This window comes from Mustelus asterias, chromosome 18 (assembly GCF_964213995.1).
Source record: "Mustelus asterias chromosome 18, sMusAst1.hap1.1, whole genome shotgun sequence".
In the NCBI taxonomy this organism is placed as follows: domain Eukaryota; kingdom Metazoa; phylum Chordata; class Chondrichthyes; order Carcharhiniformes; family Triakidae; genus Mustelus; species Mustelus asterias.
Genome location: NC_135818.1, coordinates 69,361,503 through 69,387,129, shown reverse-complemented (window position 1 = coordinate 69,387,129; position 25,627 = coordinate 69,361,503). Strand labels below are relative to the sequence as shown.

Genomic DNA, 25,627 nt, shown 5'->3' with positions numbered 1-25,627 from the left:
TAACCCGTACATCTTTGGACTGTGGAAGGAAACCGGACCACCCGGAGAAAACCCACGCAGACACGGGGAGAACGTGCAAACTCTACACAGACAATGATCCAAGCCAGGAATTGAACCCGGGTCCCTGGCGCTGTGAGGCAACAGTGCTAATGATTTGTGTAGGTACAAGGAAAAAACCCCACAGGAGATGGGACTGAGAGGAAAGGTGAACCTGAAAGCTAGCACAAGCACAATGGACTGAAATGGTCTTCTGTACTGTAAATGTCTCTGTGGTCACTGCCCAGTTAGGAATGAAGTGCTCAACTATGCCACTCAGTGGCTGATTTGATGGCAGACTGTACTACAAGAAAGCAAAGTATATGTGGTGAATTATAAACAGTGCATTAAAAACTTCAATCTTCAACTAGAGCAACATGGAAAATCTAATCTGTTCACCCAAAGTAAATAGCTTAGGTGAAAAATCAATGTCACCTCAGGTTTCTCCTCCATCTTGCAGCTTGGGGAGGGTTCATTGCGTTTGGCTGCGGTTTCGTCGGATTTAATTGCACAAGCCGTTGTTTTCTGGTTATGCGAATCCCCGTTTTCCTGTATCGCACACACGTCAACAATGTCATCCTCCACTTTACTCAGCAATCCACTGTTACCAACATCTGATGCTTTGGTCACTGTACAAAAAGAAACTTGAAATGACCAAAATGTATGATAGTGATCCATTAGCGACATCCTTGATCAGTCACCTGCTCAATAATTTTCTTCCTCTTCAAGAGAGAAAAAAAAATAGGCAATGGATAACAAACGATATGCTTTACATTTAACTTCTCTTCACATCATCCCACATTCAGGCACACCCAGGGTGGCACAGTGGTCAGCACTGCTGACTCACAGCACCAGGACCTGGGTTCGATTCCTGGGTTGCGTCACTGTCTGTGCGGAGTCTGCACGTTCTCCGTGTCTGCGTGGGTTTCCTCCCACAATCCGAAAGACGTGCTGGTTAGGTGCAATGGCCATGCCAAATTCTCCCTCAATATATCCGAACAGGTGTCGGATTGTGGTGATTCGGGGATTTTCACAGTAACTTTACTGCAGTGTTCAAGTAAGCCTACTTGTGACACTAAACTTTAAACTCCCCCATTGCATCACCAGTTCACAACATGGGTGGAACACAATTAGCCAAATATGCTGCAAGTCTTTAATAAATACAAGGCACTAACGTGCTCACTGCATCTAGAAGGCAAACCTCACTGCCCAGCCATCATTTGGTACTTTCTGATGACACAATGGTAACATCTGGAGTAGTTTTAATACAGGATTTAGCACTCAAAAAAAAAAATTAATATACTTTAAAAATTGAAATCAGTAAAACTAATCTTCTTAGAGGATAATCTCCAGCAGATTACATGTAATCTCAGTTTGGTTCTGGATCACCAAATCTAAAATAACATTCACTCCTATAGAACGATGATTGTTTCCTTTCTCCGCTCTCGTTAATATGTAGGGCACAAAGTCAGGAAGCCTTTTCTTTTGGTTGATCCTGAAAGTACTAAACATTTTTTACTGCTAGAGGTTTATACAATATCACTGGAATTCTACTGCCCCGCCCGCCGTGGGAATCGGAGCGGGCGAGGGGGAAAATCCGTTGACCTCGGGCGGGATTTTCCGGTCTCAGATCGAGCAAGGGCGTAAAATCCCGCCCCGAGTGTCAGTCTTGGCCAGTTAGTGGCTTCTCTACAGAAGAGAAAAGGTCAGGTCAGGGCAGTGAGTCAGCTTGGCTGATGGGCAGGATTGGTTAGAGGTCAAGGCATCAGCTGGTCTCCCTACTTCCTCGAGGTCTCGAAGCTCATGGGCACATCTTTCACAAAAGAAAGATTGAAAGAAACAGTTGTTTCAGAGCTTGCTTGGCTACTTCACTTCATAGGTAGATCATTAGCCTCACCAAGGGCATCGTACACCAACAATCTGATTGTTCACCGAGTAGCCAATCTGTGAAAGGAAACCATTGTAATGCTGTGGACGTCACCTCTCCTCTTCCGCACCCTACAAAAGTAATTGTCAACAGCCTTTTAACATCTGGCAGCACATCAAACTAAAGGACACGTCTGTTAAGCTCTGGAAACGAAAAAGGAACATTACGACTGGAGATTAATTAGCAATGAAAGTCTGGCCATCATTTGATAATCTTAACTTTAAAACGTCACAACATTACAAAATAAACCGTGTCCCTAAACTGGGAGTACCTGAATTACAAGAGGAACAGGTCAAAGACTTTGCATGTTCCTTACCCAGAAACACTCACTCTATTTCTCACTCCACAGGTGTTGCCAGACCGGAGTATTTCCAGCACTGTATATTTATTCTCAGTGCCTGTATTATGCTGGATTTATTCATCAACATGCATTACCCAAAGATAAGCGTGAACAAACCCAAAGAAAGAGACACAGCAAAAGGCTGCACCTCTACATTTGTTCATTTTAAAATACAGGTAACATCAGCACTGCTGTGCTATCCTGACATTGTGGCTTGTAGTAGTTCAGCTTTAGTTTATTTATCAGTTTACTTATTAGTGTCACAAGTAGGCTGACATTAACACTGCAATGAAGTTACTGTGAAAATCCCCTAGTCGCCACACCCCGATGCCTGTTCGGGTACACCGAGGGAGAATTTAGCATGGCCAATGCACCTAACCAGCACGTCTTTCGGACTGTGGGAGGAAACCGGAGCACCCGGAGGAAACCCACGCAGACACGGGGAGAATGTGCAGACTCCGCACAGACAGTGACCCAACCCGGGTCCCTGGCGCCGTGACACAGCAGTGCTAACCACTTTGCCACTGTGTAGCAAGCAACATCTCGGCAGTGCTGGACAGTGAAGGGGTTGACTGCTACTTAAAACCAACTGCCAATACAGTCATTTTACTGAACTTACCAGCCCTCAGATAAAACACAACCTCAGCTGCGGCAGAACAAAGATTCTTCCTACCTGCCACATGTGTTGCGTAGACCCAAAGAAATGAACATCTCTTCATACAGCTCCGACATACCATTTCCTGATATTCTTCATTATCTGGCAAAGTGGCACCAAGATGCTAGAAATTAAACAATGGTCACAAATTAATCGTCATTTAATAGTTTAAAAACAGTGGTCACGACAGCAATCAAGGCAAAGTTAAAGTTAATTTACTAGTGACAAGTAGGCTTACATTAACACGGCAATGAAGTTACTGTGAAAATCCCCTAGTCGCCACACTCTGGCGCCTGTTCAGGTACACTGAGGGAGAATTTAGCATGGCCAATGTGCCTAACCAGCACGTCTTTCGGACTGTGGAAGCACCCGGAGGAAACCCATACAGACACAGCACAGTGACCCATGCCGGGAATTGAACCCGTGTCTTTGGCACTGTGAAGCAGCAGTGCTAACTACTGTGCCGCCCATGAACTGTGCAATATTGTGAGTCAAGTCCTCAATCAAAATAGTTTCACATTAATATTTTCTCAGATTACAGCTGAGGTAGACTTGGGGCTTGGTTCCTCACTTTGCCACTGTGAATGGAAGGCAATGACAAACCACCACAGACAAAAATAAACTGCAAAGAAAGCAGCTCGGGGTGCAGTACCAGCAGACAATCAACCAAGAACCTTGGCTGGAGCAGACGTCAAAGCATGAAATCATTACCGGTATCCTACAAATTAATTAAAATCGCTCAGTCTCAAGACTACAGATCCTAGTCCAAATGCCAGACCTGAACGAGTGCCGGAAACTAGATTCAATAGTAAAAAGAGAAGGAACTCAATGTACTCAGTGTATAGAGGGATATGGGCCAAACGGGGGCAATTGGGACTAGCTTAGTAGTTTTAAAAAAAAGGTGGCATGAACAAGTTGGACAGAAGGGCGGCACGGTAGCACAGTGGTTAGCACTGTTGCTTCACAGCTCCAGGGACCTGGGTTCGATTCCCAGCTTGGATCACTGTCTGTGTGGAGTTTGCACATTCTCCTCGTGTCTGCATGGGTTTCCTCCGGGTGCTCCGGTTTCCTCCCACAGTCCAAAGATGTGTGGGTTAGGTTGATTGGCCAGGTTAAAAATTGCCCCTTAGAGTCCTGAGATGCATAGGTTAGAAGGATTGGCAGGTAAATATGTGGGGGTAGGGCCTGGGTGGGATTGTGGTTGGTGCAGACTCGATGGGCCGAATGGCCTCCTTCAGCACTGTAGGGTTTCTATGATAAGGGCCTGTTTCCATGCTGTAAACCTCTATCACCCTACGTACACTGGAGTAAGGAACAATTTGCAGGGTGAAGGGGAAAGAAAAGTTGCAAAAGCTTTTGCACACTAATTGGATAGCTTTTTCCAATGCTTACCCCAGGAACAATGGGTCAAATGGCCTCCTGCTAGGCTGAAGAATTCTATAGCAGGGGCGATATGTTCCATAGGAGGGGCTATTTTGTACAGTGGATTCCAAACATCCCTCCAGTTAATATATGAATGACAGTCAAGTAGCACAGAGCACCAGCCAGACGACAACATTGACAAGTAGGAAAGAAAATGGGCGCTGTGATGAATTAGCACCCCTGGCACACACACTTTAGCCCACTGGAAAGGGATGGGAAAGTCAGAGAGCACAGAATGTTCCAAGCACATGCAGTACTCAATCCCTAACTACTTGCTCCAAAGCTGCATGTGACTGTGGGAATTTGTAACACCCTTCAATAAAGTAGTTTAAAATTAAGAATTATCCAGGCTGCAAAAAAAATAAATCTAAGTGGTCTGGTCAATTTAAAACTAATTATGCAGCACTTCAGGCTAAAGGATGAACTCCAAACGATTATCCAGGTCACATATTTCCCTCACTGGCACGAGTTCCAATAGGGAGGGACAGGGGTTGGTCAGGGCCTGTTCCATCTTTCAATGGGGAAGCATAGCTGATCTACAACCCAGTTCCACACATCTGCCTTTCCCTAAATTCCTCAATACATTTAGTTAACAAATATCCAAAATTAGCAATTAACCTAGCATCAAATTCCATCTGCAGGAGAGAATTCCAAACTTCCACCACCCTTTTTGTGTAGAATGTTCCATAATTTCACTCCTAAAAGGATCTGCCTTCAATTTTTAAGACTACACCCCACTCTTTCCCCCCACCCCCCCACCCCAAGTCAGTGACTCTCAGCAAGTGGGGTGGGGGTACACTAATACTATTCGGTTCTATGTAACTCATCTTTTCTCCTTTAATTCACTGAAAGCTTTGATCAAACCACCCCGTAACATTCTAGATTGTGTCATCTCTTCTCATTATTCAAATATTTGTAGTCCAGGTATCATTCTAGGAAATCTATGCTGCACTCATTCTAAGGTCAATGTATCCTATTACCAAGTTCTGGCACCCAAAGATGCTGACAATGCTCCAGCTGTGATCTAACAAGGGCTTTGCACAGTTCAAATACATCTTCACTCCCATTCACCCTCTTGCAGTCTAAAAAACTCTCTCAGGGATGTCACTTTTTAGTGTCGTACTATTTGTTTCAACATTAATTTTAATGAGCTCCTATCCCCAATTCATTAGTATTATGGAAGACTGACCACTTCCTTTACTATAAAACATTGATACCAAGGACCCATTTCCTTATTTTCATTAACAACATCACTGTTGTCAGTTTAAGGGGTCCATGTTGAACCTGACCACTTTCTTTTACCCAATATCATTGTATTTGCATTGTAGCCCAATCCATCACTCAAACCAGCCTCCCATCCATTGACTCCGTCTACACTTCCCAATGCCTCGGGAAAGCAGCCAGCATAATCAAGGATCCTACGCACCCCGGATATACTCTCCTCCACCTTTTTCCTTTCAAGAAAAGTCGGAGGTCATGTACCAGCCGACTCAAGAACAGCTTCTTCCCTGCTACCACCAGACTTTTGAATGAACTTACCTTATATCAAGTTGGTCTTTCGCGACACCTTAGCTTTGACTGTAACACTACATTCTGCACCTTCTCCTTTCCTTCTCTATGAATGGTATGCTTTGTATAGCGCGCAAGAAACAACACTTTTCACTGGATACTAATACATGTGAGAATAATAAATCAAATCAAAGATATTTGAGAGAGAATTTTTAAAGGCCTTGACAAACAAATAATCACTTCGTTGGAGTTCAAGTAATTTAATCCATCTGTGTACATTGTTAAATTGAGTTTTCCCAAATTTCATGGTTCTTCAAATCAAGAATATAAGTTTTCTACCCATTTTTTAATGCAGCATAAAGATAGGATTTCTAAACTGATATCCATTGCATACATTTACAGCCAATGACAATTATTGATCCAAACTCCAACGGCTGGTTAATTAAGGGTTTTAAGTGGGTTTCCCAGAAGATAACATTTTACAAGGTAGATTCTTACAAAACAAAGAAAAACTAATTAAACGCAGTTTGAGCCCACTGATTTAATCAGTCCAATTAACTCAACCTACTTTAATGCAGTAAAGTCCAACAGAATTCTTCAGTTTTTACTCTATTTTATGGTGCCAGAGTATGACCTTGCATAGAACTCAGCACAAAAGCAAGTCTTTCTGATTTGTACTGGTGTTTATGCTCCATGTGAACTCTTTCCCCCCCCCCCACTTAAAGGGTCATGCTGATAGGGTAGGATTAGGTTATTTGTCCTCCATTCTATCATGGGATGTGGGCATCACTGGCAGGGCCAACATTGGTTGCCCAACCCCCAAATGTCCTTGAACTGAGTGATTTGCTCGGCTATTTCATAGAATCCCTACAATGCGGAAGAGGCCATCAAGTCTGCACCGACTCTCGCCTTCTCCCTGTAGCCCCATCCACCTAACCTGCACAGGTCTGGAGGGGAGGGAGGGGGAAGGGGTTAGTCTTTACTCCAATGCTCAACCTACATTTGTAATAGAATCATAGAATCAACAGCACAGACAGGCCCTTCAGCCCAAACTGGTCCATGCCGACCAAAAAGCCCATCTAAGCTAACCCCATTTGCCTGCAGTTGGCCCATATCTAATGTCCAAACCCAGAGGCACACGCAATGAAACAGAACCTGTTGCTTTATCGACTACATGATCCATACTACTACTGGCAATGGCATGGTGACTTCCTCTGCTGAATCTAATTCTATTAGCACACTTGTTGACTTGCAGAGCACCATTCTCACTGAATTTGCTGGTCTCCGTTCGGAATTGGTTAACCAACTTATCTTGAATGGCAGAGCAGATTCAAAGGGCTGAATGGCCGACTCTATTTTCTATGTTTCTGTGTAACAGAACCAATGCACATCATTACTTGAATATTCAGTCCTGGGTAAATTGCAGCTCTGGCAACTCGCTGCACCCAGCTAGAAGCACAAAACACCAAACTGCCGACAAAAGGTGGATGATCTGGAGAATTGCGGCAGGACAGAAAAGTTAAGGATTCTCTTGGTGCCCAAGGGTGTAGAACAGAGAAACCCTGCAACTTATACTGGGGCACTTCTTTCAGAGGTTTTTGGCAAGGAGTTGATTCACCATTGGCAGTGGATTGAGCTCATCGGTCTTTGGCTTTGCAACAGCAGCACAGCACACCCACACCCCAAACCAAATCACGATAGAGAGAAAGAGTCAATTATGTGCCTCACTTGAGAAAAAGGGCAACTATACTTCCGTGGGAGTAAGGTATTCATCTACCATGACCTAAGTGTAAGTTAACCCAGCACCATTAAGAATACAAAGACACTGAAGCCCAACTTTGTGAAATCGGACATAAACATGGCCTTCTCCACCCTGCTCACCCATGTGTAACTTTCAGACCGAGTAAGATTTTCAACACAACAAGAGGCTTCAGCCTTTTCCCAAGGACACACTTGTAGCTTCCCTTAATAAATCATAATGCAACTTCACCCAAGACTAAACGGTGCTCATTGCTTATTCAGGTAACAACGTGCATTGGTTCTGTAACACAGAAACATAGAAAATAGAGTAGGCCATTCAGCCCTTTGAGCCTGCTCTCCCATTCAAGATAAGTTGGTTAACCAATCCCTTTGTATCTTCTGTTCAAACTGTATTAATTGCAGTAAGTTACACATAAACTTTATGTTTTTTTTAAATTCCCTCTTCCACCTTCTTCCATCAGGAAAAAGATACAAGAGTTTAGGTTTTAAGCTTATTTATTAGTGTCACAAGTAGGCTTCCATTAACACTGCAATGAAGCTACTGTGAAAATCCCCTAGTCGCCACACTCCAGCACCCGTTCGGGTACACTGAGGGAGAATTTAGCATGGCCAATGCACTTAACCAGCACATCTTTTGGACTCCGGAAGGGAACTGGAGCACCCGGAAGAAACCCATGCAGACACGGGGAGAAAGTGCAGACTCTGCACAGTGAGCCAAGCCAGGAATCGAAATTGGGTCATTGGCGCTGAGGGGCAACAGTGCACCATGCCGCCCAGTCTGAGGTCACGTACCAACCGACTCAAGAACAGCTTCTTCCCTGCTGCCATCAGACTTTTGAATGGACTTACCTTGCACTAAGTTGATCATGAGTGTCACTGGCTGGGCCAGCACTTATTAATAAAACTTGTATTTTATTTCTTCTTCTCGTAATTTTCCAAAGATACATAGATTTTCCTTTTGGGCAGCTTTTAACATTTTTCAGATGGAGGAGTTTTGGTTGAGAAATATTCAATCCTTTCTTTGTAATGGTTTAATTTAAATTGTCATCATGACTTTCTCATTATATGGTCTGTTTTCACAATGCTTTCTCTCTAAAATGCTCCCTCCTACACCGTGCGAAGCATCTTTGTCCATTCTTTTAAATGGATAAAGATCCTCTGAATTGCAGTTCATACTAGCCTATTTCCTTTTTAAAGATGGAAATCAAGATACTAGCTAAAGCCTTAGCCCACGATCTTAGCCCTTCTATTTAATATCTCTCCTGACCAGACAGGTTTCATACAGGGCAGACAATCTTTCTCAAATTTAAGATGTTTTTTTCAATGTTATTTAAACGCATTAATCTACTCCTCTTCCTGAGGTTCTTATTTCTATGGAGGCAGAAAAGGCTTTCTTTCCCCACTTTGGGCCAGTTTTTTTGAATTGGATAAAACTATTCACAGAATCATAGAATTCTATGCACGGCACAGTGGTTAACACTGCTGCCTCACAGCACCAGGGACCTGGGTTCAATTGTCAGCTTAGGTCACTGTGCAAACTCCACACGGACATTCTCCTCCTGTCTGCGTGGGTTTCCTCCGGATGCTCCGGTTTCCTCCCACAGTCCAAAGGTGTGCAGGTTAGGTGCATTGGCAATGTTAAATTCTCCCTCCGTGTACCCGAACAAGTGCCGGAGTGTGGCAACTAGGGGATTTTCACAGTAACTTCATTACAGTGTGAATGTAAGCCTACTTATGACACTAATAAATACATTTTACTTCTACAGTGCAGAAGGAGGCTATTTGGCCCATCGAGTCTGCACCGACCACAATCCCATCCAGGCCCTATCCCCATGCATTTACCCTAGCTAGTCTCCTGACACTAAGGGGCAATTTAGCATGGCCAATCCACCTAACATGCACATTTATTGTATTCCTCCCTCAGTAGGCATGAACGATATCCACTCTTTGACTTCCACCAAGGTACCATAGAATCCCTATGGTGCAAGAGACCATCTGGCCCGTTGAGTCTGCACTGACTCTCCAAAAGATCATCTTATAAAGGCCCACCCTCCCCTCGAGTCATAGAATCCCTACAATGCACAAAGAGGCCATTTGGCCCATCAAGCCTGCACCAACAACAATCCCACCCAGGCCCTAGCCCCATAATCCCACGTATTTACTCTACTAATCTCCCTGATGCTAAGGGGCAATTGAGCATGGCCAATCACCTAACCTGCACATCTTTAGACTGTGGGAGGAAACCTGAGCACCTGGAGGGAACCCACGCAGACACGGAGAGAACGTGCAAACTCCACACCGACAGTAACCCAAGGCCGGAATTGAACCCAGATCCATGGCGCTGTGAGGCAGCAGTGCTATCCACTGTTCCAGCCCCTATCCCCACACACGTTACCATGACTAAACCATCTAACCTACACATCGTTGGACACCAAGTGGCAATTTACCAAACAAGGATATCCCCTCTCTCCCCTAATTTTACTATTGAGCCCCTAGAAATATCACTATAAATATGTGAAGATATACAGGTTGTTATACAGGATATAGATAGGCTGGAAAATTGGGTGGAGAAATGACAGATGGAATTTAATCTGGACAAATGCAAGGTGATGCATTTTGGTAGGTCCAATTCAGGTAGGAGTTATAAAATTAATGACAAAACTATCAAGAGCATCTGAGAGTACTGGTCCACAGATCCTTAAAAGAAGCACCAGAGGTGTAAAAGGTGGTGAAGCAAACATATGGCATGCTTGCCTTCATCAGCCAGGGCATCTAGTATAAAAGTTGGCAAATTATGTTAGTTATATAAAACGCTGGTTAGGCCACATTTGGAATACTGTGTCCAATTCTGGTCACCACACTACCAGAAGGACGTGAAGGCTTTGGAGGGAGTACAGAAAAGGTTTACCAGGATGTTGCCTGGTACAGAGGGTAGGAGCTATGAGCAGAGATCGTGTAAACTGGGATTGTTCTCCCTGGAAAGACGGAGGCTGAGGGGGGGACCTGATAGGAGTTTATAAAATTATGAGGGGCATAGATAAGGGGAACAGTTGGAAGCCTTCTCCCAGGGCAGGAACGAGAAGGGGGCACAAGTTCAAGTTAAGGGGGGGGGGAAAAAGGTACAGTGGAGATGTGCTGGGGAAGTTTTTTTTTTAAACACAGAGGGTGGTGGGCACCTGGAAGGCACTGCTAAGTGAGGTGGTTGAGGCAGACACGTTAGCGACATTTAAGACTTATCTGGATAGGCACATGAACAGGCAGTTGGTCTAGATAGGACAACTTGATCGGCGCAGGCTTGGTGGGCTGAAGGGCCTTTTCCTATGCTGTACTGTTCTTTGTTCTACATGGTGGAGTTGAATAGAAACTCTCCATATACCCTGATGACCTGCTTATTTACACCTCTGACCTGGCCTTATTCTCTCACATATTGGCCAGAATTCTAACGCCCGCCACGGAATTGGAGCAGACAATGGAAATGTCCATTGACCTCGGGTGGAATTTTCCAGTCTCGGGTCGAACGAGGCTGCGAGTCTCTATTCTGGAGCAATTTGTCATATTTCAGGTTTTAAAATTAATTTACAAAAAAGTGTGAATTTTTCTTCTATTCCTTGCCAAAAGTGATCTCTTTATCCTTTCCTTTTCAAGGTCTCCGTAAACAGTTCTAAATATTTTAGGAATTTTAATTAATCAACCCCTTGGAAACCTTTAAGCTCAACGTTGACCCTTTGCTGGAACATATGAAGTAGGACTTAGCACATTGGTCTAATTTACCGCTCTTTAGTTGGTTGTATAATTTCTCTAAATACTTATTTCAGTGCACTGCCCAAGCTTTTTTTTTTGAAAAGGCAAGTGCATTAATCACTTCTTTTATTTGGAATAAGAAAATACCCAGAAAGTTTTTCTACAAAGCCCCCAGCATTTAGGTGGCTTAGCACTGCCTGTCAAATTTTCAGTTTTATTAGTGGTCTGCCAATGTCTGATAATTTATTTGGCTTCATTTAGATTTGGCTAGTTTAGAGTGGGTGCAATTGGAAGCAGCCTCCCATCAATCCACCTCACTGCCTGCTCCATTCCTTTCTCAACCAGTTACTTGTCTTCAAACCCCATTGTCAATTATTTCTACCTTTATTAGGAGATTCTGCACACAAGATACCAAAACTCTTGCTAACTTGTATACGGATAATATTTTTTTGCTTCTTTTCACTCTCTTGGGAATACGATCAGCCCGCACACACGTCCCTCACGACTTACAAATCAGAGATTTTGAGGGGGGGGGGGAAAACGCTCCATTTCCATTGGTGCCCATTAATCACAGATAGATCTTCTATTAGAAATAAATCCTTTAGTTAGGGAGTCCATTTCCACATTAAGTTCTCCAAAGATGTGCGGGTTAGGTGGATTGGGCATGCTAAATTGCCCCTTAGTGTCGGGGGGACTAGCAAGGGTAAATGCATTGGGTTATGGGGATAGGGCCTGGGTGGGATTGTGGTCGATGCAGACTCGATGGGCCAAATTGCCTCCCTCTGCATTCAATTCTATTCATTGAATAGAATTCTATCATTTTATTCAATGATAGAATGGTAGGGATTTAATCATTCTCTAATCTTTTCACTACACTGCTCTTCGCTTTCTACCTCAAAAACTCTTTGGGAGCAAGATTTTGATTCAGACTTTTCAGAAGATAACTGGAAGTCTATTCTCTCTCTCAGCCATAATTGCATGGCGGAACAGACTCGATAGGCTGAATGGCCTAATTCTGTTTCTTTATCTTATGGTGTCATGTACATTCTTCATCTGTATGTGCAAGACATGGGTTGCTACAACTTAAAATCTGTGCACGATAGCACAGTCGTTAGCACAGCTGCCTCAGTGCCAGGGACCTGGGTCATTGTTTGTGTGGAGTTTGCATGTTCTCCCCATGTCTGTGTGGATTTCCTCCGGCTGCTCCAGTTCCCTCCCACAGTCCAAAAGATGTGTGGGTTAGGTTGACTGGCCATGCTAAATTAGCCCTAGTGTCAGGGAATTAGCAGGGTAAATATGTGGGGTTATGGGAATAGGGCCTGGGTGGGGTTGTGGTCGGTGCAGGCTCAATGGGCTAAATGGCCTCCTTCTGCATTCTAGGGATTATGATATATATTGTATCCACTTATCCAAAGTTAAAATATCTTAAGATTTATCCACAATTTGATCCAACTGGTGACAAATGCCGCACTGCACCATCCCCTCTAATTCACAAGTACTGGTCAAGTCCTAAACTGGTTTCATTTTGGGTGACATTTGTTTTTTAACATCACTCTCTCACATTTTTAGTCGTAACACTGAACCTGCACTGGAACCAAATGGCATCTCAATGGCCAATGATACCCAATTGCTACCTCCCTGCTGCTGTGCTGTTAGACTGCTTGCCCAGATTCTTCGACCATCTGCAATTTCTATTGCGAGTAAGGGCTTGGTTGCTAATATTCTTGCTGAGTCAGAAGGTTATGGGTTCAAAGTCCCACCCCAGTAGCTGCAATACAAAATTCTGAGTTGCTATTCCTGTGCAGAATAAGAAGTCTCACAACACCAGGTTGAAGTCCAACAGGTTTATTTGGTAGCAAAAGCCACTAGCTTTCGGAGCGCTGCTCCTTCGTCAGATAAGCGGGAGTTCTGTTCACAAACAGGGCGTATAAAGACACAAACTCAATTTACAAAATAATGGTTGGAAGAGTCTTTACAGGTAATCAAGTCTTAAAGGTACAGACAATGTGAGTGGAGAGTGGGTTAAGCACAGGTTAAAGAGATGTGTATTGTCTCCAGTCTGGACAGTTAGTGAGATTTTGCAAGCCCAGGCAAGTTGTGGGGGTTACAGATAGTGTGACATGAACCCAAGATCCCGGTTGAGGCTGTCCTCACGTGTGCGGAACTCGGCTATCAGTCTCTGCTCAGCGACTCTGTGTTGTCGTGTGTCGTGAACTCCCGCTGACCTGACGAAGGAGCAGCGCTCCGAAAGCTAGTGGCTTTTGCTACCAAATAAACCTGTTGGACTTTATAGCCTGGTGTTGTGAGACTTCTTACTGTGTTTACCCCAGTCCAACGCCGGCATCTCCACATCATTCCTGTGCAGTGCAGAGGAACCATTAAACTACCTCAGATGAATGAAAACTATCCCAGAGCTTTATTCTGAACAAGGGCAGGGGGTAATCCTCAGTGGCTGAGCTGTATTTATCCCTCAAATCAACATCATTAAAACAAAAGGTGATTTGGTCTCCATTACATTGCTGTATGTGGCAGCTCGTTATTTCTTTACAACACTGACAATGCTCCAAGTATTTAACTGGCTGTAAACTGCAGATGCAAATAGAATGCATTATAAACAGAGTGCATAAGTTGGCAAGTACTACGGGGCATAAGTTTAAGGTGCGTGGGGAAAAGCTTAGATGTGCGAGGCAAGTTTTTTTTTAAAAAGGGTGGCGAATGTCTGGAACGCACTGCTTGGGGAGGTGGTGGGAGCAGGTACTTAAGGGACATCTAGATGAATACATGAATAAAAGCAAATTACTGCGGATGCTGGAATCTGAAACGAAAAGAGAAAATACTGGAAAATCTCAGCAGGTCTGGCAGCATCTGTAAGGAGAGAAAAGAGCTGACGTTTCAAGTCCAGCTAACCCTTCGTCAAAGCTGAAAGGCACAGAAAATGGGAGATATTTATACTGCAGGGTGAGGGAATGAAAGATGAGTCATAGCCACAGAAACCAGGGGAAAAGGCTGCTAATGGCTGTCCCCAGAGAGAATAAAAGGTGCGAATGGCCAAACGGCAGAGAAGCTGAAATGAAGATGTTGGGGGAGGGAGTGGAGGGGAAGGAAAATGGATGGGACAGAGGTAGGGTTTAGAAAAGGAGAAGCAAAGGGGGAGAAAAAGGGAAGGGAAGAGGGATAAGTAGGGGGAAAAAGAGTGGGGGAAGAAAAATGAAGAAAGATTAAATAGTGGGTGTGCATTTTACATTTAGCTTGGAATTTAAAAAATAAACGGTAAAAGGAACTGCAAACTAGTGAACAGAATCAGATTGTCATTAATGATCACCTAAAACAGGTGCCAATTACTGTGAGCAGGAAACTGCAACTTGTGTGTCTCTGTAACTGGGTGTACACAGGTATATGTGTATCTGCTGATGCAAAGAGTGAGCGTAAACAGAGTAAATCATAAACAGGATGTAAAAGATGGGCCAAAAAACAGAAAATGCCGGAGAAGCTCAGGGTCTGACGGCATCTGTGCAAAAGAAGCACAAAAGCAAACATACAAACCAAGCAGTAGATGTGAATAATCCAGTCTGAACAGCAGAACAGGTTGTGTGTCTGGACTGCAGAATGAGTTTGTGAACACTGAGGCTGGCCTGCAGTATGTGGGGAGACAGTGACGTGGTGGTATTGTCATTGCATCAGTAATTTAGAGGTCCAGGAGAATGCTCTGGGGCACACGGGTTCAAATCCCACCGTAGCACTTAGTGGAATTTAAATTCAATTAAAACAAAATCTGCAATTAAAACATGGCCACCATTACTGAGACTATGAAACTATCCTCATTAATAAACCTTAGGGAAGGAAATATGCTGTCCTTATCTGGTCCGGCCTACATGTGACGGACCCTTAACTGCCTCCTGAAATGGCAAACCATCCCGTTCAAGGGCAATTAAGGATGTGCAAAAATAATGCGAGCCTTGCCAATGACACCCACAGGTTCACGGTCATTGAACTAGAGTGTGTGTTGAAACATGCTAAGCTATTAGGGTTGGGGAGCAGTATCTGGCCAGGTTTGCTACAGACATTGATCAGACCGATAGTTCCAGAGCGAGGAGAATCCGGTTGAGATGACAAACAAAGACTGCAGAAACGGATTCACCCAATAGGTGCAATGTTCTTAGTAGCTGTGAGGGTGTGGGTAAAGACTATCAGAAGGACAGCCAGAACACAGACTACTGCAATTTGGAGTAAACAAGCTGGAATTAATCTATGGAGACATGGTTCCAGACACCCACCATCCTCCGTGTAAAACAGTATAGCCAATAGGTCAGTCACAGCTATGGCTACAATCTCACACCCTAAATAATCACTCAAATACCAAATGGGTTTGACACCAGATTAACTACAACATTTCCAGGAGTTTGGATAACAAAGAAAAATCACATCCATCCATTGCACACTTTAAACTAGACGGATTACTCTCCTTTCTCTCCCCTCAAGCTCAGATAACAAAAACCGAACAGCAATCATTTTAAAAAGTGATCTAAAATCATTCTTATTTTCCAACAACCAGGTAACAACAATCCATTTTACTTTCTCCATGAAGAGCTGATGGAATATGGAGTAGATGAGACAAGGACTGATAAATATTTTCATAGAATCCCTACAGCGCAGAAGAGGTCATTCAGCCCATCAAGTCACCGATTTTTAAAGGGAAAAAGTGGATAAATAGTTGAGGCAGACAATATAAGGCCACGGGGGGTGGAGGGGGGGGCGTTGTGTGTGTGTGTGTGTGTGTATGTGAGAGAGAGAGAGAAAGAGAGATTGCTATTGGACTGATAAGCAACGAACTACATTCTATAACCTCATGATGAAAGCAAAATACTGCGGATGCTGGAATATGAAACAAAAACAGAAAGTACTCAAAAATCTCAGCAGGTCTGACAGCATCTGAGAGGAGAAAATAGAGCCAATGTTTTTTTTGTACTTTTCCAATTCAATCAAATCAAGTCCAATTCAGAGTCTCAACAAGTTGAGACATTTCCGATCCAGGCTGACAAGACAGGGCATGCAACCCTTTACCCTGTCCTGGGCCTGATCTACATGAGCCAAGCTGATTGGAGTAGGCAGACGTCTCCGTCCCCCAAGGCTTGATCTCATTTGCATCTTAGCCAAAAGGCCGAGATGCCGCTTTAAAAAATTGCTTCATGTGAAAATGAAGCTTAAAAGCAACCCAATGGCCATGACCAAGTGCAGCATCACCAGACCACACTTGATCTTAGCCAAAAGGCCGAGAAGCGAGGAGAAAATAGAGCCAACGTTGCGAGTCTGGATGACCCTTCATCAGAGTTGAAAGCAAAGAGAACCAGCAGAGATTTATACTGTTGGGATGGGGGGAGAGGGGGGTGTGGAATGGGGCAAGGGGAATGTAAATGAGGATACAGAAGGCTGAGAAGGTGCTAAAAGTGTCCATTAAGTGATCAGAATGTGTGAATGGCAGAACAGAGGTACAGATTCTGCCATTCTGATCACCTAATGGACACTTTTAGCACCTTCTCAGCCTTCTGTATCCTCATTTACATTCCCTTTGCCCCATTCCACACCCCCCTCTCCCCCCATCCCAACAGTATAAATCTCTGCTGATTCTCTTTGCTCACAACTCTGACGAAGGGTCATCCAGACTCGAAACGTTGGCTCTATTCTCTCCGCACAGATGCTGTCAGACCTGCTGAGGTTTTCCGGCATTCTCTGTTTCTGTTCTCCACACCTCAAATGGTTCCAAAACAAAAGACCGTCAAACTTAAATAAAAACTATGTACACATGAACAGTTGTCTTACCCTTCCATGGAACCAGTCTTCACATACGACACATTGAATCATTTCATCAGGCGTCTGGAGAAATAAGGACACACAGGCTCAGTGAGGCAGTGGCCATGCCTTATAACTCAAACGTGCAGCACTTTTAAGACCAGCTTCCGAATAGCTTACCTCATCCTCGGGATCTGGATAAGGCCTCTTGCAGACACAGTACAATCCAAAGAAATTGTCATTATATTTATTGCCCTCATTTGCTTTCTCCTTTTCCTGAAAAACAACAAAGCCACAGGAAGTCAGCAGAAAACATTTTCCGATTATTAACTGCAAGCATGAAACTGCGTCGCTCCATTACAATTAAACCCCAAATTATTGATATACTGAACAACATTTGACAATGATCACCCTCGCTGTGATAATGAGAGCAAAGACACAGATGAGAGCATGAAATGATGCAGAATTCTAAAGTAAAAGCTTCCAGAAAATGCAACTGGGAAAGAACAATAGAAAAATATTGATGAATCACCAATTCCTTCACCACAACAGCACATTGTAAATACAGTGTGTGACCTGGAATGTGTACAGGTCCAAAATGCAATGTTACTATTCTAGACAATGTTACTAAAGCCCCCCCTCTCCCTCCCACAAACATTTAATGACATGTCTCTACCCGGTTTCTCTCCGATCCTCCTCCCTCAACATGCTGGTTGTCCTCATTTCCCATTCTTTTCCCTCTCCATCTCTTGCGTTCCTTCTTTACCTTTGTCCCTATTACCCTCTCCCAGTCCCACACTGATCGAGAGTCTTCTTTGTTTCCGAGACATGCCACTTTGCGCAAAGAAAAAAAACCTTTATTCATTCATGGGACATGGGTGTCACTGGCTGGCCAGCATTTATTGCCCATCCCTAGTTGTCAACCACATTGCTGCGGCTCTGGAGTCACATGTCGGCCAGACCAGCTAAGGACGGCAGATTTCCTTCCCTAAAGGACATTAGTGAACCAGATGGGTTTTTCCGACAATCAACAATGGTTTCGTGGTTATCAGTAGATTCTTAATTCCAGATTTTATTTTATTGAATTCAAAATCCACCATCTGCCATGATGGGATTCGAACCCGGGTCTCCAAACCATTAGCCGAGTTTCTGGATTCATAGTCTAGTGATAATACCACTAGGCCATGGCCTTCCTTTTATTCCTGCTGTTGCACACAATAGTAGCAGTAGTGCTGCCATTCATTTTGCCCTTGTACAAGGAGATTATAGAGGAATTCTTTCCTCCTCCCCACCCAATTCCTTCACGAGCCAGGGTTTTTCCCCTTCTGGAATTTGCCTCCCTGGCTGTGAAGGAAAGAGGTGGATAAAGTGCTGAGTCATGATACTCCAGCCGTTATAAAGATGCGAGGCAGGTTTGATATACCAGCTCGCCTTTCAGCCTGCTTGTTTCCTATGTTCAGCTTAATGCCAGAGGGTCATTTCAAGGCCAAGTTCATCGAGCAGGTACCTTCCCCAACCCTCTCACCCGCCGTACTGAATTATGGCGGTGCAATTTTGGATTTCTTAAAATTTATTCTACAAGCATTCTGATCAGAGGACTATTTTACCATCATCGTTAATTAAGTAAAACTAATTTGCAAATGCGCTGTGTCATAGAAAGCTGACAAGAGCGTCACTGGAATTTGGCCTCTTAACTAATGCTTGTTGAAAAAAAATAATTGTTCTCAATGATTGCTCCCGTTTTAAAATTACTGACTCACTGTGTACAATTTTAATTTCTACCTTCTAGAATTGGAGCCCTTACAAAGGGTACAGAGACCATAGGATGTTGGAGACAGAGTCCTCTTGCTGGTGAACTCAATTACTAAAAGGATGAGTGTGATGTGTTTTGAAACATGAACCCCACACAATAGAATAAGAATACTTCAACAAAATACTGAGAAAGAGGACGCAAATTGGGTATATGGATCATAAGACCATAAGACCATAAGACATAGGAGCGGAAGTAAGGCCATTCGGCCCATCGAGTCCACTCCACCATTCAATCATGGTTGATTTCAACTCCATTTACCCGCTCTCTCCCCATAGCCCTTAATTCCTCGAGAAATCAAGAATTTATCAATTTCTGTCTTGAAGACGCTCAACGTCTCGGCCTCCACAGCCCTCTGTGGCAATGAATTCCACAGACCCACCACTCTCTGGCTGAAGAAATTTCTCCTCATCTCTGTTCTAAAGTGACTCCCTTTTATTCTAAGGCTGTGCCCCCGCGTCCTAGTCTCCCCTGTTAATGGAAACAACTTCCCTACGTCCATCCTATCTAAGCCGTTCATTATCTTGTAAGTTTCTATCAGATCTCCCCTCAACCTCCTAAACTCCAATGAATATAATCCCACGATCCTCAGACGTTCATCGTATGTCAGGCCTACCATTCCTGGGATCATCCGTGTGAATCTCCGCTGGACCCGCTCCAGTGCCAGTATGTCCTTCCTGAGGTGTGGGGCCCAAAATTGCTCACAGTACTCCAAATGGGGCCTAACCAGTGCTTTATAAAGCCTCAGAAGTACATCCCTGCTTTTGTATTCCAAGCCTCTTGAGATAAATGACAACATTACATTTGCTTTCCTAATTACGGACTCAACCTGCAAGTTTACCTTTAGAGAATCCTGGACTAGGACTCCCAAGTCCCTTTGCACTTTAGCATTATGAATTTTGTCACCGTTTAGAAAATAGTCCATGCCTCTATTCTTTTTTCCAAAGTGTACGACCTCGCACTTGCCCACGTTGAATTTCATCAGCCACTTCTTGGACCACTCTCCTAAACTGTCTAAATCTTTCTGCAGCCTCCCCACCTCCTCAATACTACCTGCCCCTCCACCTATCTTTGTATCATCGGCAAACTTGGCCAGAATGCTCCCAGTCCCGTCATCTAGATCGTTAATATATAAAGAGAACAGCTGTGGCCCCAACACTGAACCCTGCGGGACACCACTTGTCACCGGTTGCCATTCTGAGAAAGAACCTTTTATCCCAACTCTCTGCCTTCTGTCTGACAGCCAATCGTCAATCCATGTTAGTACCTTGCCTCGAATACCATGGGCCCTTATTTTACTCAGCAGTCTCCCGTGAGGCACCTTGTCAAAGGCCTTTTGGAAGTCAAGATAGATAACATCCATTGGCTCTCCTTGGTCTAACCTATTTGTTATCTCTTCAAAGAACTCTAACAGGTTTGTCAGGCACGACCTCCCCTTACTAAATCCATGCTGACTTGTCTTAATCCGACCCTGCACTTCCAAGAATTTAGAAATCTCATCCTTAACGATGGATTCTAGAATTTTGCCAACAACTGAGGTTAGGCTAATTGGCCTATAATTTTCCATCTTTTTTCTTGTTCCCTTCTTGAACAGTGGGGTTACAACAGCGATTTTCCAATCCTCTGGGACTTTCCCTGACTCCAGTGACTTTTGAAAGATCATAACTAACGCCTCCACTATTTCTTCAGCTATCTCCTTTAGAACTCTAGGATGTAGCCCATCTGGGCCCGGAGATTTATCAATTTTCAGACCTTTTAGTTTCTCTAGCACTTTCTCCTTTGTGATGGCAACCATATTCAACTCTGCCCCCTGACTTTCCTGAATTGTTGGGATATTACTCATGTCTTCTACTGTGAAGACTGATCATGCAATCTGTGTCCAAAGTCAAGGCTGAGAAGCACAACATACAAACATTATAAGAGGCATAGACAGGGTGGATAGTCAAGAGGCTTTTTCCCAGGGTGGAAGTATCAATTACAAGGGGGCACAGGTTCAGGATGAGAAGGGGAAAGTTTAAGGGAGATGCGCGGGGGACGTTTTTCAGGCAGAGAGTGGTGGGTGCCTGGAACGCGCTGCCCCGAGGAGGTGGTGGAAGCAGGCACATTAGCAACATTTAAGAGGCATCTGGATGGGCACATGAATAGGGAAGGAATAGAGGGATACAAACCAAGTAAGGGCAGAAGGTTTTCTCTTTAGTTTAGTTGGGGCATCATGAGCAGCACGGGCTTGGAGGGCCGAACAGCCTGTTCCCGAGCTGGGAACATGTACATGTTTTAAAATGCTAGAATCACTCATGGCTCTTAGCTCCTGCTGATAGGTTTCACACAACAGTTCCTACACTACCATTAAGAAGCACATTGAAAATGATCGTGAATTAAAAGGTCTATTGGCCACTGCCACAGAAACTTACCGAGAAAAACTTGCACTGCAGATTATTAAACTTGCTGTTCCCACAATCGCAACGAAAGTTTCTGGAACAATACAAGTAGGTAGATATTAGCATTTGAAATTACCCTCCAAAACAAGCTTTTACAATTTGACTACTGCTCTCTCAAAGTCAGCACTCGTCATGTTCCTCTTTAAAAAAAAGCCCAATATCATGCAGTAATTTAAATATTACTGAATTTCAACTAAAGTCCCACTGATTGAACTTACTGAATATTACAAATATCCATTATTGCCTACTGCCCCCCAAAAAAACAGGATTCCTCTTAAGTATACATTTTCACAAAAGCATCTGCAACAAATTTAATCTCAAATTTTAGTATTTTCTTTATTGGATTTGTGTCACCCAAGCCTTCCACATATTAGATTTCATCCTTCCAGAACACTATCTATTTAAAATCCCACACTCGCATCACACGGAGTTTCAGGGGCCAAGTATAAAGTTTAAAATTAATGTTCCCATTTATGTGCATATATTACACTCAATTGTGTGGATCCACAGTCACCGAGACCAACAGATCTCTATTTAAGCTCTGTCCGAAGATTAGATGCCAACACCAAGAACAGTCTTTCCCAACCTACAGGTGCCACAAAAGAAAAAGCACAAATGGAACAACATTGGGCATGGTCATGGGCAGACTAAAGGGCTTGGCAGCTGCACCTGGGCAGCACAGTGGTTAGCACAAGGACCCGGGTTCGATTCCTGGCTTGAGTCACTGTCTGTGTGGAGTTTGCCCGTTCTCTCCGTGTCTGCGTGGGTTTCCTTCGGGTGCTCCGGTTTCCTCCCATAGTCCAAAGATGTGCGGGTTAGGTGGATTGACCACGCTAAATTGCCCCTTAGGGTCAGGGGGACTAGCTAGGGCAAGTGCATGGGATTATGGGGATAGGGCCTGGGTGAGATTGTGGTCGATGTAGACTCAAATGGCTGAATGGCCTCCTTCTGCATTGTATGATTCTATGAACATCACAGTAAGAGGCCCAATATCCTGGCATCAATATTCTTGTTCAGCAGCCTCCATGCAAAGAAATGCATTGCTACTTGTCACAACACTGAGGGCCGTGTCTTGGTGCATTATCTATTGCTCTTGGTTTACCTTCTCTGTCTAGTTCAGTGTCTTAGCTCACCTTGGAATGTTATGGAGAATAACACTATACCTTTTAGTATACAATTCGAACAGCTCGTGGCCCTCATGACACTTGTAGCTACAAGCTAGACAGATGCCAGCAGGCTGGCCTCCTTTCGGTGTACAGGTATTACAAGCATACAATGCCTGTCTCTTTACATAGCCCTGTAAGGAAGACAGCAAAGTCAGAATGAAAGAGGTTACAAAGTGCAGCAGTGACAATCTTCCAACCATTAATGCAGCAATTTCTGGAGCAAATCCACAGGAGGTTAGTCACAAAATTAAAAGCATTTCGGTGGAAGCTGAAATGCAAAAGTCAGTTAGTGGGATTTCACTTGGAATTACAGCAGCTATCAAGTCGCCTCATGTGCTATTGAGCATTCAGCTTGGGGGGGTGTTGGCGGTTAGAATTTTGATTGCTGATTTTAGACAAGGAGCTTATAAATCAAACTGAACACAACCCAGCTAACAAATTCAGGAGCTTCCTGAACTGTAGAAAGTGGATCCGGGGTTATCATAAAACCCCTACAGTGCAGGAGGCCATTCGGCCCATCAAGTCTGCACCAACCACAATCCTACCCAGGCCATACTCCCGTAACCCTACATATTTACCCTGCTAATTACCCTGACACTAAGGGGCAATTTAGCCTGGCCAATCCACCTAATCTGCACAACTTTAGAGTGTGGGAGGAAACTGGAGCACCCAGAGGAAACCCACGCAGACACGAGGAGAACGTGCAAATTCCACACAGACAGTGATCAGAGGCTGGAATTGAACCCAGGTCCCTGGCGCTGTGAGGCAGCAGTGCTAACTATCGTGCCACTGTGCCGCCCAGAATCCTTCTAGGGTTGCACTTTTCAAAATAGTCCTAAGCAAGAGACTCGCTACAAATATTGGCTCTGCTGACACACACCCGAGGACCAGATCCTACCTAGAGAGAATGTAGCAACTATCAAAAGGAAAGTAGTGGGACAATATACAACTACAAGTGGTTCCTTTATTTCCTCCAACTGCAAAAAAACATTTGTGGTAGGCGACAGAAATCTCTTGCTATAGGAGCACAGAGCAGGGACTCTGAATACCTATCTCACATGATGTGGAGATGCCAGCGTTGGACTGGGGTAATACCTGGACTGGGCTAGTGGCGTTTGCTACCAAATAAACCTGTTGGACTTTAACCTGGTGTTGTTAGACTCCTTACTGTATCTCACATGAAAAGGGTCCCTGCCATCCTCCACAAATCCCAGGCCCAACAGAGTGGGGGAATTCCCTCTGCAACCCTCCCCAAATCCCAGTGACCCAGAGTGGGGGATCCCCTCCACCTCCCTCCCCAGATCCCAGTGATCTAGGGTGGGGGGGACCCTCTCTACCTCCCTCCCCAAATCCCAGTGATCCACAGAGTGGGAGGGATCCCCTCTACCTCCCTCCCCAAATCCCAGTGATCCACAGAGTGGGATTTGGGGAGGGAGGTAGAGGGGATCCCTCCCACTCTGTGGATCACTGGGATTTTGGGACGGAGATAGAGGGGATCTCTCTCACTGTGGATCACTGGGATTTGGGGAGGGAGGTGGGGGGGATCACCCCACTCTGTGGGTCACTGGGATTTGGGGAGGGAGGTGGGGGGAGGAGATCACCCCAGTGATCCACAGAGTGGGGGGACCCCCCCTACCTCCCTCCCCAAATCCCAGGGTGTTCCTCCCCCCCCCATGACAATTCTCAACGTTCCGAAATGTAACCACCCGCCTCCGTGCGGACCAATCACAAGAGGGCGGAATTTGTTACATGAAAAAGGCGCCAGGCGGAGGTGCGGAACCCGGGAGGAGGGAGGTGTTATTGACATGAAATTAACACGGCCCATTCTGTGCTTTACAGCAGCTGCTTCCCTGGCAAATCCCTCCCTTCTCCCACTGGGATCAATCCTGAGCACCAACCAGGCCTCAAACACACAGCCATCTTCGAAGAAAAATAAACAAACAACAATGTACTGGCTGGCATTTCCACTGTCGGAAACAGATCAGTGGAATTAACTACCTCCTGTTTGGTTAGATATATCGGGGGAGAATTTCCATGGGGATTAAATTATTACCCCCCCAAACACACACATATATATATATATGTATATATACACAAACCAAACAAACCTGGATTCTTTATTTTGTGCAGTGAATTCTGGCTGTTTTTTTTTCCTGCTGGAAATCCCAATCTAGCCCCAGTTGATTTGAGGTTTGGGAATGAATGCAATTCCCCGCCCCCCAGACACAGACCCAGACACACACACACAGAGACAAAGGAGACATTCCCCACACTCACATCCGAATATGAACATCTATCCGAGTCGCTGCCGCCTAGGACAGCGCAAGCTTCATTCTCCAACTCCTCATTCTCCTCCAAAACCTCGGCTAAAGACACGATGGGATCCTCCTCCAGCGACCGCTTGTGATTTCCCTCATTTGCCGCCATCTCCGAATGTACAAGGACTTCCGGGTTGGGAGCTATTTAAAGCTGCCTGCACCCCTCCCCCTTACCCCCCTCCTCCTCTCTGTGTTAAAATAAAGTGCATGCTGCATATTCAGGGCTGTTTTGGTTACAGCAAGCCGCTGGCTTTTGTTTTATATATTGTTACGTTAAGCTGTGTGTGTTTTATTGTTGGTGAATTGAGAGGTTGCTTTGCGGGGAGGAGAGACCAGACACATGGCCGAGTCTACCTCCGAGCTGTGCGGGGAGCTGGGCTACCGCAGCGGCGAGTGCCGGCGCTTCTCTGTCCGCTCTCCCCGCACCATCGCGGGCATCCTGAGCGGAGTCCGCCTCCTGCAGCAGCAGCTCCGCGACCCCTTCACTCAACTGGTTCTGCAGGAGAAAGAGCAACAGGAGGAGGAGGCCGGTGAGTCTGTCTTGTGGAGGATAACCACTCACTGCCTTTTAACACGTATTGCTGTCAAAACGAAAGTGTGAGCGCCCAATGCTTCCCACCCTCTCTGTGGTTATAATATTCCACTCTAGATGTGGATGCTTCCGAAACCCCCTTTCTTCCTCTCCCTCTTAACCCCCCCCTTTCTTCCTCTCTCCCC

At 44.7% G+C, this 25,627-nt stretch overlaps 2 protein-coding genes across 3 annotated transcripts in view; one reads left to right on the top strand and one right to left on the bottom strand.

The window, feature by feature from the left end:
* ubr7 (ubiquitin protein ligase E3 component n-recognin 7) overlaps positions 1-25,031 on the bottom strand; it is a 37,179-nt gene extending 12,148 nt beyond the window's left edge. The window contains exons 1-7 of the mRNA XM_078234268.1: positions 24,870-25,031; positions 22,590-22,723; positions 21,400-21,460; positions 17,359-17,454; positions 17,209-17,262; positions 2,977-3,082; positions 472-665 (exon numbers count right to left, since the gene is read on the bottom strand). Coding sequence (XP_078090394.1) covers positions 472-665; positions 2,977-3,082; positions 17,209-17,262; positions 17,359-17,454; positions 21,400-21,460; positions 22,590-22,723; positions 24,870-25,019 — 795 coding nt within the window. The 5' untranslated portion in view covers positions 25,020-25,031. The remainder of the gene's footprint in view (positions 1-471; positions 666-2,976; positions 3,083-17,208; positions 17,263-17,358; positions 17,455-21,399; positions 21,461-22,589; positions 22,724-24,869) is intronic.
* Positions 25,024-25,627, top strand: part of LOC144507264 (uncharacterized) — a 33,089-nt gene continuing 32,485 nt past the window's right edge. Inside the window, exon 1 of one of the 2 annotated variants that reach the window (XM_078234270.1) lies at positions 25,024-25,440. In XM_078234270.1, the coding sequence (XP_078090396.1) occupies positions 25,251-25,440 (190 nt within the window). In that variant the 5' untranslated portion in view covers positions 25,024-25,250. The remainder of the gene's footprint in view (positions 25,441-25,627) is intronic. The other variant, XM_078234271.1, reaches the window with a different exon arrangement.